The sequence below is a fragment of the Electrona antarctica genome (genome assembly GCF_951216825.1).
Source record: "Electrona antarctica genome assembly, chromosome: 7".
Taxonomy (NCBI): Eukaryota; Metazoa; Chordata; class Actinopteri; order Myctophiformes; family Myctophidae; genus Electrona; species Electrona antarctica.
Window position 1 is genome coordinate 31,537,227 of NC_136812.1, and position 17,699 is coordinate 31,554,925.

At 41.6% G+C, this 17,699-nt stretch overlaps 1 protein-coding gene and 1 pseudogene across 3 annotated transcripts in view; one reads left to right on the plus strand and one right to left on the minus strand.

The window, feature by feature from the left end:
- Positions 1-14,895, minus strand: part of nek1 (NIMA-related kinase 1) — a 41,098-nt gene extending 26,203 nt beyond the window's left edge. Inside the window, exons 1-14 of one of the 2 annotated variants that reach the window (XM_079505246.1) lie at positions 14,816-14,895; positions 14,096-14,247; positions 13,787-13,883; positions 13,276-13,373; positions 12,189-12,272; positions 8,666-8,733; positions 8,472-8,558; positions 8,006-8,060; positions 5,406-5,606; positions 4,466-4,538; positions 3,951-4,102; positions 3,678-3,743; positions 2,189-2,248; positions 1,168-1,215 (exon numbers count right to left, since the gene is read on the minus strand). In XM_079505246.1, the coding sequence (XP_079361372.1) occupies positions 1,168-1,215; positions 2,189-2,248; positions 3,678-3,743; positions 3,951-4,102; positions 4,466-4,538; positions 5,406-5,606; positions 8,006-8,060; positions 8,472-8,558; positions 8,666-8,733; positions 12,189-12,272; positions 13,276-13,373; positions 13,787-13,883; positions 14,096-14,212 (1,206 nt within the window). In that variant the 5' untranslated portion in view covers positions 14,213-14,247; positions 14,816-14,895. The remainder of the gene's footprint in view (positions 1-1,167; positions 1,216-2,188; positions 2,249-3,677; positions 3,744-3,950; positions 4,103-4,465; positions 4,539-5,405; positions 5,607-8,005; positions 8,061-8,471; positions 8,559-8,665; positions 8,734-12,188; positions 12,273-13,275; positions 13,374-13,786; positions 13,884-14,095; positions 14,248-14,815) is intronic. The other variant, XM_079505247.1, reaches the window with a different exon arrangement.
- A 764-nt stretch (positions 14,896-15,659) lies between these two features.
- Positions 15,660-16,397, plus strand: LOC306926196 (hepatocyte nuclear factor 4-alpha-like; annotated as a pseudogene). The gene has a single exon. The product of its transcript is annotated as a hepatocyte nuclear factor 4-alpha-like (transcript).
- The last annotated feature ends 1,302 nt before the right edge of the window (positions 16,398-17,699 follow it).

Genomic DNA, 17,699 nt, shown 5'->3' on the forward strand with positions numbered 1-17,699 from the left:
TGTACTTGGGTACAAATTTGAGGTATCTTTACTTTACTGGAGTATTTCCATTTTGCAATACTTTTACTTCTACTCCACTACAAATCAGATATCAGAGGCAAATATTGTACTTTTACTCCACTAAAATGATTTGAAAAGATAGATACTAGATTGTAGATTTTGATTACCAGTAAAAAAACACAGACATTAACCACTTCAGCCCTATTTGAAAATAGTTGATCTACAAACTCATAATGTGTCACTTTGCAATGCACTTTGAGCTTATAGATATGTTATTTAAAAAGATATATATATATATATATATATATATATATATACACATTTAAAAACTTGTGAAATGGGACATTCTGTATAATGAGTACTTTTACTGTTGGTGCTTTAAGTATTGTGATGCCAATACTACTTCTAATCAAGTCAATTCTTAATACCAGACTTTTACTTGTAACCGCAGTATTGATACATGTACTTAAGTAACACATGTGAGTACTTCCACCACTGCAGAGGTATGACATTCAAATGCCATCTTGTGATTTACAATGAGAAAGCATGCGGCTGGCGGCCTCCAGTACCTTCCTCTCTGGACTACAATGAGAAAGCATGGACTACAATGAGAAAGCATGCGGCTGGCGGCCTCCAGTACCTTCCTCTCTGGACTACAATGAGAAAGCATGGACTACAATGAGAAAGCATGCGGCTGGCGGCCTCCAGTACCTTCCTCTCTGGACTGATACAATGAGAAAGCATGCGGCGGGCGGCCTCCAGTACCTTCCTCTCTGGACTGATACAATGAGAAAGCATGCGGCTGGCGGCCTCCAGTACCTTCCTCTCTGGACTGCTGCCTCCACTAGAACTCAGGACGTGCTTCCAACCCTGCTCTCGTGCTTGGTTTATACGATTTATCTGGAGGTCAAGAGTTCACGTCACCTCAGTGTTAAGACAACCACAGTGGTTCCCAACCTGTTCTGGACGAGTGAAGATCTCAAAAAGCATTCGCGAACCACCCAAATGACCACTTAACAACTGCTGCTGTGTTAAGTGGTCAGATGGATTGATCGATTGTGTCAGACCACAGGTTGGGAATCGCTGCACAACCGACCACTTCAATAACACATCATAAGGCAGAAACTAGGTTGCACTCATGCTGCTTATAGTGACTGCAGTGCTCACCTTCTCCTTTTCATGTCTCTTCATTTGAACTGCTTTCAACAGGACCATCTGAAAAATACAAATTGAGCATTTAAGACCCGAGTAGTTCTCAAACTTTTTCATGTCAATTATGATAATATGTATTTGCCCCCCTATATTTTGTTCCAGGGATGCCCAGAAGCAATTTTTTATCGCACAATTTTGTAACCCATTTTTTCACCCAGTGTCAATTATCTAATGTAATCCTGGGCACTACACTTCCTGTAGTAGCGGCAGCGGACTGACCTCATGCTTCCTTCTATGCATGAGGAGTCCAAGCTGCTTCTTTTCACCTGACAGGGGGAGTTTCCCCGGCCAGACGTAGCGCATGGAAGGAACAAGTTATTCCGACCAGTTCCTTTCCCCTCCATCAGGCGCCCCGGCTGGCCAGGGTGAGGGGAAAGGAACTGGTCAGAGGGGAAGCAAAGATTTGCACAAATTGTCATGATTTTTCAAAAAACGATTAAAAAAAGTGTAAAGACTTACATTTTCTCTGTCCACAAAAACACTCAAGGAGTTTGCTAGCAATTATTTGTAGCAGTTTTCAGCTGAAGCAACGGCGGCCAGTAGAGTAAATGACTGAAATATTTGCACTGTGAGTTGTTACAGACCCATCTTCTACCATTATTTAGAGCAGAATTTAGCTACAGTCACTGTTTTGTTGGGTATTTTTGCTCCCTGGGTGGAGCTTCTAAGGCAGCACTTGGGGAGCAAGTGCTACCTTAGGCGGTCTACTCAGGGAACAAAAGTACATTCTGAACTAAATAATGGTGTCTATATATAGAGAGATCTTTTCTACTCACAGTGCAACTGTTTTCTTTTTTTTATTATGCTGCATGAGGTGTATTTAGAAATGTTATGGTTATGATCACTTTCTGGAACTGTAAAGGTCATAATTGTTTTCAGTTGATGTGGAGTTTTGTCAGCAAACTCTGAGAGTGTTCGGTTGACAAAGAACTTTGCGTAGATGATCAATAACTTTTGGTTGAACTATAAAACTCACCTGCTCTCGCTGCTTTCTCTCCTTCTCGATCAGCTCCAGTCTCTTCTTCCTCGCGCCTTCCTGCAAACGCAGACACCAGAGAACGACAAAAATCAAAACAATGCGACAAGAGTGAAGCGGCCTTAAAAAAAAGACGGTAGGCAGGACTGCTCTATCAGCAACCAGGAAGAGGCAGGAGAGGAGGAAATTAAGACTGGGTACTAGATTAAAAGGAGGAGATAAAACAAAAGTCAGGCAGAATGCTCGAAGTAGGGCCGGGAGCAGAGAACCCAGGGGGTTAATAAGAAGGAGAGTAGAACTATCTTCAGGGCACGATCACACATTCACTTCATACGCGTCAGCTTCCACGTTCACTGCCAAACTATGGGAGCAAAGGGGTGGAGCATTGATGAGTGTGAATGTCAAAACTTGGAGTTCAACACTAGTGAACATTGACCAGGCGTCAATCAATAGGAAGGTAGTGCCGTCGTTGACCCCACTTGACAGCCATTTCGCTTGTAGTTTTCTTTCAGTGAGTCAACTACTGAAACGTAAGTCAAGTGAACCACATACCAAACCAGCACTGCGAGATGAACATGGGAAATTGACCCATTGTCAGCCTTCCGATTGGTCCATGAGTGACTAGCCGCAGGCTCTTTCTGCCTTGTTCTACCCTGGTGCCGCATTATGGTTGTTTATGTGGAATTTGCTAAAACATTTAACATTTTACTGAGACCAAGTTTAAAATAAGAATTGAATACCCTGAATATCAATCCGAAGAAACTGAAAAACCTGTTATTTCAATGGTAGTGGATGGAGAGAAAGGATTTTTGTCCAACCAAACAGCAACAAATGGGTGTGAAGAAAGACGCAACGGGACAGTGGGACTTGACAAAGGGTCAATTGGCGTGCCTAACTCGGCATGCGTTGGCTCCGACACTTCTGACACACAGTGGTGTACTGTGGATGTTCTACTGCACTACTTCACGCGCACACACTTTAGTGTTGTCATATGCATTTACCTTGCAGACATCACCTCTGTCGTGGTTGCAAAATGTATGTTTTGGGTGAATTAAATAACGATCACGGGGCATGATACACAGTCAGTTTTTACTTCTGGTTTTCACCTTGAAATTAGGCCTATAGAATGAAAATACTTGGCAGAAGCAAAACTTCTATAAATAAATCTGGCAGTAAACAGGTCACACACTGGACCACTGATATGCATCTATTCCTATGTTAATTCACCCTGTTGACACTTGGCAGCTATTGTAAGGGTATGAACGGTTGCTTTAAAGCGATACACGAGGTACACTCACTCCAACGAGTACGCACGTGCATGTGACGTGTGGACATGCATGAACTAGTGAAGTGGGTCTCCACCGCACCCCAGCTCCAGTACACCCCAGGATGTGTGACCGTGCCCTTGTGTGTGTAAAGGGGAGGGGAGGGAGGAGAGGGTAGAGGAGGGGGATAAGACAAGTTACATGGGTATCCCTCTTGGCTGTACCTCGAACTTTCTCCTCTCTTCCTCCACGTGACTCACTCTTCTCTGGGGGGCTGGTGGGAGGGGGGCCTGAGCGACATGACACACTGGGCTTCAGAGGTTTGACATGAAGGCATGCACACACACACACACACAGATATGTATACACACACACCAAAGGGGGGAATGGTCCGCTAGTTCAACGTAAAGGACAGCGAAGTCACACCCGTTACTGATGATAAAGCGTGAGAGTCAAAACGCCCCTGATGGTTGGGTTCAGAGAGTGTAGTTACTAACCGGTTTATGTTTGACGGTAGGTTTCCTCTCCGCCGGCCTCTTGGCAGCATCCGACACCTTCCTTACGGCTAAAGGCACTCCATATTTGGCGGCTGGTTTGGTGATCTTCTGTGATGGGGTGAGCGGTATGGCACCAGGGGCGGGACGCTTGGCTGGTCACACACGTCATAAATAAATAAAACATAGCATTCTGTGACAGCAATGCGTTTGATCTGGTCTGTTTGCTTCAAGTAAAAAGGACCACAGCAAATTCAGAAAAGTTTACAGATCAGGAAGTAGGGGTGGAAAATAAAATCGATTCATAGATTAATCTCGTTGCAGTGTTTTTTCACCCTACTTGATCATACAATACTACAGCATCACAAATAGCAGATTCACAAGCTCGAAAAGCAGCACAAAGGGACACGTTTTGAGCTTGTAGATCTGCAACTTTTGCTATTTTTTTATTTGAATCCTGAAAAGTCACAGTTTTGTATTTGTACATATTTCTATACAGGTAGTTTATTCTCATTTACCTGGTAACCCCTGTGCCAGACCCACTTTAGGCTGCTTGTGAAAGTATGCATGACTGAATTCCTGAGCAATGATCTGGAACGCAAGAAAGAGCAGCAATTTGATTTGGTCAAATTAAGTCAAACTGAAGCCTGTTTTACACTTTGTTGCACGCTGGTGTCACATGCCGAAAGCAGCCAATCTACAAGGACACAACACCTTGCATTGTGACGTAGTGCGTGCAATGGAATATTAGAGTACAACTTAGAGATGTACCGATATCATTTTTTCCTTCCCGATACCCATAACTTACGGTATTACCCTTCAAACGGGAAACAATTTTTGGGTTATTGTTGCTATGTACACTAAGCAATTCAATTTTTGAATAAATATTATTAAATAAAGTTTTTCAGAAAACTTAGCTCAGGATTTAGGAGGCATTTTTGAGTGGTGCAACCATAGGGTGCAGCCACTCCAATGCCCAGCTTTGTCCGTCCCTGGCTGTGTCCTAACCTGACTCCCTGGGCTATATCTTGCACCACCCCTTAACCCTTATACCTAAACTAATTTGCCATTTTTTACTATTTTCAAAAACCTTTTATTTAAAAATAGTTCAAATAGCCTATCTACAAGCTCACAATGTCTCGATAGTTGAACTATTTTAAAATGTTTTTCAAAATAGTAAAGAATGGCAAATTAGTTTAGAGATAAGGGATAAGGGTGGCGCAAGATGGAGCCCCCTATGTATGTATGTTTAGGGTACCAACAGGGGGCGCTGTTGCACCACTCACTTCAGACAGGTCTGATTTTCGGATCTGCCTCAGTCCTAAATGGGCAAATATTAAATAAATGACGTGGTATTGGAATCTGACTGGCATACTCGTCGATACCAGCATTTTAGGCAGTATTGGCAGCTTTTTTTCAGAACAACTTTAGTACAACCGTTTGCGAGTTCAGTTGTACCTGTGGTGTGAGGAACTTCTGTATTCTGCGGGAGAGGAATGGTTTGTCCAGGACGGTGATGACCGATGGCCTCTCCCGGGGGTTGCGTTTGAACAGCTGGCCCAGGAGAAACTGCAGGTCCTGGGAGTAGTGGTTGGATACGGGGGGGTAGGACCCTCGGATGATCTTCAGAACCAAGTTCTTCATGTTGCCAGCCTCGAACTGAGAATAAAAGGCACATCTGTCATTATGTGCAGAACGGTACAACCAAGTCAGGAATGCACCGATTTCTCGGCCGTAGATTGGCATCATCCAATACCTGCCTTGTGGCCATCAGTGTATCGACAAATGTCGATACATTCAGTGATACCAGAGGCTGATATGATATGTTCATCTGTTAATGTTCTGTTTCTCATTAAAAGATAGTGTAATGAACTGAAGTGTGATGAAGGGCTGACAATCCTAATAATGAGGATTTATTGGTTTCTGGCACAAAAGTGGGAATGTATAATAACAAAAATCACACCCGTGTGAAGTGAGGGGAGCTAATATATTAAAGTCTAACTCATGTTGATTAGGTGATGTAATGGTGATGTAAAACAAACGGTGCAAACACAAACATTAAACGCCATTAACACTAAAGAGTCAATATGATGTAAATGACACATTAGGACGTAACATTTCCATTCATTGTCAATGCGTTTACAAAACAAACATTGAACTAAAGACAAACATTAAACCTGTGTAAAAATAAAACGGCTATGGGTCCAATTGGTGTTTCAAACATCGGCGTCGGTACAACATTTTGCAATCAGTGCATCCCTAAACTGAATGCAACAAGCCTAATTAAGATAGTACATACTATTATGAACAAGTAATGAAGATTGCTTTGAAGCCACATCTTAGATATTATTTATTATGTGTGTGATGTGTTTTTATATTAAGCAAGTCTAAGGTGCTTGGGCTAAAGTGGTTCACCCCTCTTTGTTTTTGTATTTTTAAAGGTATGACTGAAATTTATATATTTCTGTTTGTGATCTGAAGCTGTCCCAGGATAATAAAAATCACACCTGTGTGAAGTGAGGGGCGATCTTATCATCGTACATCATCATACATCATCTCATTCCGACTAATCAGAATTTGCGTCCTCACCTTCGTCATCAATGTTTGTGTTACGCAATGTTTTACAGTTTACACAACAGTCAAAATTGCCAATGGCATTTAATGTTTGTGTTAGGACAACATTTGGGATACACACACCAAAGGTTGGACATAGGAGGGGCTATCACCCCTCAAAAATCAAGCCTGCTTCTAGCATGCATGTCACTGTAAGCACTTCTCCCCTCCTCTTTCTTACTGCATAAAACCCTGGTTCTGAACAGTAGCACAGAATCCCTCTACGGTCATGCTCTGAAAATCGTGGGTGAACTTCCCCCCCAGATATGGTTCAGTACCATCCCTGCCATATTCTTAAGAAGTATAATCCCATAATCTTTGAAAACGTGACCAACATTTCAAGAATTTAAAATGTAGCCATTGATTGTAGTACGGTATACTCTATTTTTATTTCAATTTTATGAAGGACAAATTAAAGGACAAATTTGGGGGTTTTTTTCAACCAAGGTTCATGTTTTAGGTTATTAGAGAAAGTAAATTTGAGTATATATTTTTTTAATTTGCTGCGTTCTTTAATTTTAGGGATTTTAGCTATTTGACAGTGGGGCGGGGGCATTCGTTGTTGCTAATATGTATTTTATTTTTTACACAATTTGATGGCGATTTCTTTATTATTATTTACTATTGTCCTACTAGACCCGAGAAAATTACAGCTGGCCACAGTAGTTGGTTTCCGTGTGTCTGAACATACAACGGACTACTAGGGGGATGCCATAATGTGTGTTATAGGCTCAATATGTCCGTTTGTCACCTCCTCCTTCACATTCAATAGATCCTGTGATCTTTTGTGGCCAAATGTAATTTACTCAGGTCTAGTAGGACAATTATAAAGAAATCACCATAAGTGTAAAAAAAATCACACCCGTGTGAACTGAGTGGTGTAAGGTCTTATATAGCCTGTCTGACGTAATGAAATCATGTCTGACGTAATGAAATCACACCCGGGTGAACAGGGTGAACATAGCAACCATGCTCATTTTTTCTGCACAGACTAACAAAGCCAGTTGTAGGAGTGGTTTACACCACTCAAAAATACATATTTAGCCCCATGTTCGAATGCCCCTGCCCCCCTGTCAAAAATAGCTAAAGTTGCTATAATGAAAGACCAGCAAATAATAAAAAAATTATACTCATCTTTTATTTTCTCTAATAGTACTGCAATACTGTGATGATATAATGCATCAGGCAATTAATTTTGTATTGGTTTGTATCTATTCCTAATGCAAATAACCATAACTAACTGTTATTTTGTGCCTAATAGAATGAACTCCTTTTGGTTATGGATTAGTCATCTGAAACACACAGGGTTTTGCTGTGCATTCTAAATGGGATAACATCAGCAGCGCTAACATCCCTCAGCACATGAAAGAGTGATTTAATGTTATGAAGGGAGGAGGCAGCGAACCACATGTTCATTAGTAACCCACTGACATACAGATACTTACTGCATGCTTAAGGGTACACATTTCATACAGGACACACCCCAACGCCCAAACGTCACTGGGAAAGGAAAAAGGGAGAGTGTTGGGAGAGAGAGAAAGCATACAACACAAAACAGACATAGGGGTAAATTCTGGTTAGGTTTACATTCACACGCATTACATACAAGGAAATTGGAAATGTCCTATAAAAAAAAAGGAGAAAACAGGTTGTTCTTCATGAACGGTACACTGAACAGCACACGGTAATGGTACAGATGAGGATTAGATCACATACATATTTAAGTGGCTCAAAGAGTGAATCGATACGAGCTTCCTGCCGGCATGTACACCGGCTAGTTCACTCAATATATGAGAGATCTGATACCCAATAATCACCACAATGACACGACTGGCACAGCGATAGCATGTGAATAAAGTTTAAAGTGTGACTGACAAACCAGCACAAACACAAACACTGCAATGTTTGTACCTTTTGTTGTTATACGGTTTGTTTTCACAAATCTCAGGCGACAGGTAATATGGTGTTCCTATGCATGTCCTTGCCAGCTCCACAGTGCTAAACAAAAATGAAAAGATTAGAATGAATTCATGTTTTATACATTGCACATGCATTTATTGTGTTTTTGTTGTATGTTGTTTTTACTTTTTTTTTTAAAAACATACCTATTCAGGACCCTCGCAATTCCAAAGTCCCCGAGCTGTATAGTCCCATCCTTAGTCAGAAATATGTTCTGAGTGGAAAATTCAAAATTACAGTGTGAATTTTAACCAACCGCTTCCATATTTTGGTTTAGGTGACCATCGTACACCGATGTCACACAACAACAACAGATGATTCACAATGCGTTGCATCGTGAGTTTGTGATGTTGAGAGCTTGTAGATTATCTATTTTCGCAGCATGAAACCTTCATACAACTACTGTAAGTAAACTTTAAAGGCATTGCTTTCTTTTGCTAATTTCCCAAAGTCTACCTGTGGAGTGGAAGCAAGCTTACGTTTCTCTGCTCCTCAAGGCGGGTGACCCTCTTCTTGACGTCAATAATTATAAGCCAATCTCTAATCTTTCCGCCCTAACAAAAATACTTGAAGCACAAGTGTCTGTGCAGGTAAATCACTTTCTGGACCTACATGTGATCTTAAATCCCATGCAGTCCGGCTTCAGATCCAAACACAGTATGGTCACAGCATGCCTTGCTGTTTTGGATGACATGAAGGCTGCTTGGGAAAAGTCGCATGTTTGCGTGGCCCTGTTTATTGATTTATGCAAGGCTTTTGACACCGTGGACCACCCTATATTGCTAGAAGCTCTGTCTAACATAGGCATGGGCCAAAATGCAACAGGTTGATTTAACTGCTGGGGCGGACACAGTGTGTCAAAATAGGAGACATTGGGCCCTATTAAGCAAGTGGAATCTAATTACATATAATTTTACAGTTTTTAAGACGTGGGGGCGGGTGCAATGTCATATTACAATTATGGGCCAGGTAAGAAGCGCTTTCGACACCCCGTGGTGTGAGCAAAACGGCCTTGAATTAGTCATGGGAGTGTTTAAGGGAGTTTTGAGGCTTACCCAATGAACATGTCCGTACTATTCTCTTTACGACACCAGCTGATGATGCGCCCTTTTCGGCAAGTGGTATTACATTTCTGCAGACTGGCACCATAGACATGACATGACTTTGTCACATTTGGGTTAATTATTCATATTGCACTGCATGCTGTCACCTTTATGCCTCAAAAGAACAGATCCACAAGCTGTCACAGCCATGATGTGCATAGCTTGTAGGCCTATGTCTCTATTTTGTTAAGTAACTTGCAGTTTTCATTGGAAAGTCATTACAGCGGCGCAGCCATATGCTAAGGGAGGGAGATATACGCACATCATCACTTCATTTGTTTCTGTTCTAAGCATGAAAAACAGCTGTAAAAATCTTTATTCTAGTTCATTTGATTCATAAATGAATAACTAAGCCTTTGAAATGGCACCTACCTATACCTTTCAGATCGGAATGGAACTGCGAGTAGATATACGCAGCATTGGCTGGCAAATTGGCAATCCATGCGTAATGTTCCCAGAATCGTCTAACCCCCGAACATACAAGTTCGTTTGATATTGTTTAATTCGATAAAAATAGAACCATGTACCATACAGCGAATGAAAGCAAGATTCCTAAGGAATATGGGGATTTTTACATTTTAAAAAACGGTTGAGAAATGAGAGAACCATGAGTGTTTATAATATCAAATATTATAAGAATAATATGAAAGACAAACGGGCTGTGAAGAGCTCAGCTCACCATCCCGACAAGGAGGAAATATAGCCTATAGTGCATGCACGTATATGCACTGACTGTTGCACACACGCTCTTTATTTGTTTCTATTGAAAAACACCAGTAAAATAACGTTTATTTTATTTTATTTCATTCGAGTCACGACGAAGGAATGAGTTGAAATGCCATACGTGCGCCATGCGTATTGCTGCGGCCCCAATGTTATGGTCTTCGCTCGTAGCATTTTATTGAAGAAGAATTGAGTCGGGTGTGATACAGCGTATGAAAGCTAACTTCCCAGTGATTATGGAGATGTTTTAATTTTTTTTAAAGGTTGAGAAATGAGCGATATATGACCCTTTACAATCTAAACGTTTGAACAGAAAGCCGTCCCTCTGTTGCAACAGGAGACGAGCTGTTGCCATGTCTCATAGAAACAAGTAAATAGGTCTATAAACATACTCCCTAAAGAATCGCATATAACAGGGGTCTGCAACCTATTTTAAATGAAGTGCCATGTTTTTATTTTCTAGATAGTGAGTCTGCCATATCAAGATTCATTTTAATGACACCACATTAACATTTCCAGCATATTTTGATTGTCCACAAATAAATAATGAATAAAGTTCTTCCTTCTTTTTACATATTTTCTTGCACATTGTTATAATGATCATTATAAATATATATCCCCCTGCAGTCAGAGTTCATTGTTTTAATGAATGAATGTGATGCATTGTGAGCTGGTAGATCTGCTATTTTCAAAAGTAATCTTTGAAAAAAGTGACAATAAGAATATTTTTGAAAAATGTTATTGAAACATTTAAAAACACAAATCTGTCATGGGGGTCACTGGCTTAGTTGGGCAAATGCATTCATCTGGGGGTCCTTGACATGGGAATGTCGCTGTGTGAGGATCACTGGTTTAAACAACATTAGGATTAAAGCCCAAATAAGCACTTTAGAAACAAGAAAAGCAACCACAACTACCAATATTTACAAGCAACTTTGCAGAAAAAGAAAACAGACATGGCAACACTCCAGCAGCACTCCAGAGCCGCTCAAGTGTAACATCAAACAGTGCTTTTTGCTTTTAAGACGTGGTCAGACCCAGGCGGAATCGGTATGCGCTGAGTGTTTTTAGGTCAAGGGGCTTAATAGCAAATTAGCGCAAAGCGAAAATAATTAACATATGGACACTCCCCCAATGCTAAATTATGCAGGAACGTGGTATTCCATATGAGTGAGCGCTCACCACGGCTTCCATAATACCAAAAGGCGCAGAGCGAGGGCGAAATCTGTATTACCGCATGGGTTTTTCGTCTTGCTTAATAGGGCTCATTGTGTCTGATCCTGTAACTCTGGAAAAAGGTGTCCCCCAGGGTTCAATATTAGGTCCCTTACTCTTTTTGCTGTACAGTATGTGAACAATATCTGTAGTCAATCAAAGCATTCTAGGTATCACATCTATGCTGATGACAGTTTTGTACACCTGTGCGCCAAAGCTCGAGGTTGCTGTCGCAAATCTGTCTTTTGATTTCATCTCCCTGCAGCATGAATTAATAAAAAGCTAATTATTGTTAAATGGCAAAAGAAACAAGGTTGAACAATGTTGTTCTTGTAGTGTACTATTTCTGAGTATTATTGTATATTTTCTATAGGCTTCTGGAGGTATTTGTTCATGGATTTATTATTTGGTTGTTGTAAAACTTGACATGTACAATATAGCGTTTGAAAGTGTAATTATGTATTCTGCCTCTTGGCCAGTTCCCACTTGAAAAAGAGACGCAGTCTCAATGTGTTTTTACTGGTTAAATAAAAAATAAAAAATAAATTGCTTACTTAAATGTCTATATTCTTAGTCATCCTTGGTTTAGCATTCAAGCAGAGGAGAGGTTACACAGTAACAACTCTACCTGTGATTTTATGTCCCTGTGGAGGATCTTCCGGTCGTGAACGTGCTTCAACGCCAGACAAATCTGCACAAACCAATCCATGATCTGAAAAACGAAAAGAGAGAGTAAAGTCACAACCAACATTGGTATTCAGTTCTTCTGTTCTTCTCCATTATACTTGTGGTCCAGACACAGAGCTAGAACGGAAACACAAGAAGGGTCCAAATATAGCCCAAGGAGAAGAAGGGTACCCGGCCCGCCAGGGCGAAGATGCCTTATCGACTTTATCTGTGTTATAATCCAGTTTCCAGGTCCAATATGATGTCTGCTGATGCTGTGACATAATCAGAGTCTGTCATCTCACAGCGGCTTCTGGCTTGTGCAGTAGTAATCTCCCGAAGGGACTGACTTCTGCTACGGTGGCTTGTACATAGTAGGTGCCACTGCCTGATGGGACTGACTGCTGCTATGGTGGCTTGTACATTAGTAGAGTAGGTGGCTGATGGGACTGACTGCTGCTATGGTGGCTTGTACATTAGTAGAGTAGGTGGCTGATGGGACTGACTGACTGCTGCTATGGTGGCTTGTACATTAGTAGAGTAGGTGGCTGATGGGACTGACTACTGCTATGGTGGCTTGTACATTAGTAGAGTAGGTGGCTGATGGGACTGACTGACTGCTGCTATCTTGGCTTGTACATTAGTAGAGTAGGTGCCACTGCCTGATGGGACTGACTGCTGCTATGGTGGCTTGTACATTAGTAGAGTAGGTGGCTGATGGGACTGACTGACTGCTGCTATGGTGGCTTGTACATTAGTAGAGTAGGTGGCTGATGGGACTGACTGACTGCTGCTATGGTGGCTTGTACATTAGTAGAGTAGGTGGCTGATGGGACTGACTGCTGCTATGGTGGCTTGTACATTAGTAGAGTAGGTGGCTGATGGGACTGACTGCTGCTATGGTGGCTTGTACATTAGTAGAGTAGGTGGCTGATGGGACTGACTGACTGCTGCTATGGTGGCTTGTACATTAGTAGAGTAGGTGCCACTGCCTGATGGGACTGACTGCTGCTATGGTGGCTTGTGCCGTAGCGGGACAAGTGGCTTACTTGCTCCTCTGGAAAAAGGACTCCTTTCTGAGAGTTGATTTTCTTGTAGAGGTCTCCACCTTCACAGTAGTCCATCACAATAAACAGACATCCCGCCTCTGAAAGAAACAAAAATGTACACAAAGCATAGGTTACAACTCAAGCCTAGTACTTTATACTAAGCTTATACTACTAGTACTTTTACTAGTACTTATACTAAGCAGTAGTGCCAACAATGAAGTGATCTTCAACAAGCTAAACAACAGATCGAAGCTTCAGATACAAGCTGCCGTATCCAGACCCTCACTAGCAGCTGGTCATTCAATTTGCCCTGTCTGGCAGAGGGTGCAGCTGGATCGAATAAAGACAGAAATGATACGATTAGCTCATCCTCCCAAATGTAATTAATGATCCGCACGCTTCCTCCCTTTCCCCATTCTCCATGCTGTTCCCCTGGTCGACAGGTTAATGGCTGAGGTTATATTCATTTCTCAGCTTGCAATATGTCTCAGATCTGGATACACCAAATTACCTTCAAAAGACTCCTTGTACTGGACAATGTTGGGATGGCTCATGTTGGCCAGAACGGCAACCTCTTTCCGAGACTCCTGTCTCTCTTTATTCGACATCTGTCAAAAGTAGCACAGTGATAGAAATTGATTACGATAAAGTGATACACAGCGATAGAAAGTAATAGTGAAAGGAAGTGATATATAGAATAGATAGAAGGTGATAAGAGTGAAAGAAAGTGATCGAAAATGTGAGAAAGCAAGACGACACAAGCGTTGCGGGTGAAACGTGAACATTTAATCCAGAACAGTATAATACTCCATGGGCTCACCCTAGAGATTCCGATCTCCTTGATGACATACGGGTGTCCATCCTCCTTGGACTTGACCAGGATGGCCTTTCCAAAGGACCCTTCCCCGATCTTCTTCACCTTCTCATACCTCTCCATGTTAGTCAAACTGCTGGCTCTTCTGCATCCTGGGTCTGAAAAATGTGATCAAAGAACATAGCAACATAGAAACAAAGAGGGATCAGCCTGAGAGACATTGCATTATGCATGAGGCTTTTACCCTCCATGCTATAGTAGGATTAATGGATCATGGATGAATTCAAAATGTACACATCTAGAGTAGAGAGACTGACACTAATACACACTTGGAGAAGACATTGTTGTTCCATGAAAAATTGGCGACATATCAAGATCAACACTGTGTGTGTGTGTGTGTGTGTGTGTGTGTGTGTGTGTGTGTGTGTGTGTGTGTCAACATGTGTGTATATCTCAATCAAGCTTTGTTAGCTGACACTGAAGCTGTCACTGTCAAACAGAAAATGGTATGGGATCTTCTTGACTATGGGCAGTGACTGTGAGTGATGCTCAAAACAATACAGCCCTGTACACTTAACCTACTACTACTAACATGCTACTAATAAGGTATAAGAGCTACAACGCCTCGAGTTGTTAGCTTGTAGATCGGCTCTTGTCGGCAAGCGACAGCGTCGTATTATGGCTTATGAATGGAGCATGAAAACATAATATTAAGGCGACACTTACCACCAGGCTGTCTGTGCTCGGCGCTGTGCTGCTAGTAGTGATGCATGGATGGATGAAGGATGATCCTCCCTGCGCTCTCTACCCAACTACACAACTACGCCAGCGGTCGTTTTCATTGGACGCCCTCTGCCGCTGATTGGTCCTTAGAGCCGTCCGTCGCGCGGGACCCCGCCCCTTATGGACGGTTGCTGTGAAACATCTTCCTTAGCAACCAACATAACAGTAACACAGGCTAGTCTAGACTACAAAATACAAGATAGGCAGGCTGCATTGTTAGTTGAATTTTGTGGGAAAAGATTCAGACAAAGCACATTGCAAGCAGCCGATTGTGTTTTCATTGTTAAATCATTTAAATATTGAATGTATAAGCCCGTACATATATAGGCCTACTACTCCGCTGTGATTGATGAATTTCAGGCCAGCAGGGGGCACATGTGTGACACGTGTGTCCCTTAATCTTTCTGTCCAAGTGAATGTCGAGATGGAATGAGACACATATCATGATGAGGGTATAGGTATCATGAGCCGATGCATTTGGTTAATTTGTTAATACATTCCAACTCTATCTGTATGCAGGATACGGTTTACCATTGGTAAGGATTTGACACAACCATTATGGAAAATTCAAGTTAAAATGTTTTGAAAACCTTTCCATATACAGTAGGGTAAATTATTGTACTCGTGCAGGAACGAAGGCTATCACAAGGAAATGGGGACAGAAGGAGCCTCCAACACAGGGACAATGGGAGGAGTTGATTCAGGAGATACAGCTCATGGAGAAACTGACATATTGCCTGAGACTGCAGGAGGAACAAATGGAGGACAAGTGGTCCAAATGGACAAAATGTTTAGCAGACAATGTATTGTGGACAAAGACAAGAGGAATCAATGCCGATACTGTCGACTGAAGAAATGCTTTAGAGCTGGCATGAAAAAATAAGCTGTACAGAACGAAAGAGACAGAATCAGCACCAGGAGATACTGGTATGAGGACAGCAGTTTACCATCCATCAAAGCACTCATTCAGGCAGATGTGCTGTCAAGACAGATCACCTCTCCTGGTCCCATATTGAATGGAGACATCAGGACCAAAAAAATTGCTACCATCACAGATGTGTGTGAGTCTATGAAACAGCAGCTGCTGGTCCTGCTGGAGTGGGCTAAATACATCCCGGCCTTCTGTGACCTGCCCCTGGATGACCAGGTGGCTTTACGGCGAGCTCATGCTGGAGAGCATCTCCTGCTTGGTGTTGCAAAGAGGTCTATGCTATATAAAGATATCCTGTTATTAGGGAATGGTCACATTATTCCTAGGAACTGCCCAGAGTTGGAGGTGAGCAGGGTAGCAGTGAGGATCCTAGATGAACTGGTTCTTCCCTTCCAGGAACTTCAGATAGACGACAACGAATATGCATGTTTGAAAGCCATAGTTTTCTTTGACCCAGCTGCCAAAGGACTGAGTGACCCTGGTAAAATCAAACGGATGAGGTATCAGGTCCAGGTCAGTCTAGAGGACTACATCAATGACAGGCAGTATGACCCACCATTACAAAGCAAGAAGCCATCTAACATCCCAAACTGACCCTTTAATATGCTTCATTTATAGTCAGACTACTCCATTGTATGACGTCGCACGTCAAAAACAGCAAATCTACAATCTCACAACGCGTTGCAATGCAACACTGTGAGCTTGAGATTTTTGCAATATAGTGTTGTATGACGAAGTATAAATCATTAGTAGTGGTCAGCATTCAATTTTCTATTGTCTCGACTACTGTTTTAAAGCTGTTGTTTTACAGAACTTCCTTATATTCCACAATGAATGTGTCAACTTGACTGAAATAATAAACTAGATAAGTTATCTAAATTGTAGATTTCAGTTATGTTCCTTGCAGAATGCTCTTTTTGCAATGTGTACACAAATTCAGCAATTGAGGATTTCCGACGTATTGAAAGGCCCACCCTGTAAAATTCTGAGTGTTCATTGAACTCTGAAATGGACAAATGAATACTGAAGATTTTACTATGCATTTGGTAACAGCGAGTGGCTCAGGGATAACTGAAGCTTGGTGTAAACAAGTTCATTATCACACAAAATACAAAATTGAACTCTACAATCATTTTATACAGAGTGTTATTGTCTAAAGTTTGCTGAAGATTGCTTATTATAGGATAATATAATTCAGTGAATTTCTTCAGCATGGCGGCCGTGGACTCAATATTGTTAAATGTATGTGTGTATGTGTATTGAAGAATGAAGGCTTATTATTAGAAATGGTGAGTTAATCATTCCAATATTCTATGAATGTTACAACAGGTCTTATAAGGAATATGGGGACAATCATGTATTTAGTGCACAGTATTTCATTTTATGTTCACATCTGAAACATCTTTAACCCACTATATGCCAATAATATTATTGTTAGCACAGTCTGCAGACCATGCCATGCCAACATTTCACTACTTTACAATTTACAATTTTTACCTGTATGAGTGATTGATTGACAAATAAATCCTTTGAATCTTGAATCTCTAAAACACTTCTCTCATGAATACTTCAGTGTCAATTATCTAATGTAATCCTGGGCGCTACACTTCCTCTGCCAACCTGGGGGGGGACATGGGGAGCACATGCAAACTCCACACAGAAAGGCCCTTTCGCCAACCCCGCCTCTGGTATGGGCACTGATGATGACGTGGAGGGAACACGCCCACAGCGGGAATCGAAACCCAGGACGAACCCAGGACCTTCTAGCTGTTAGGTGAGTGGTGACAGCACTACCGACTGTGCCACCGTGCCCCCCTCATGAATACTTCTCAATGACATCAAATGTGAATATTTTTTTTTTAGGCCTATACAGTATATGAGATACAAAGATTTGAT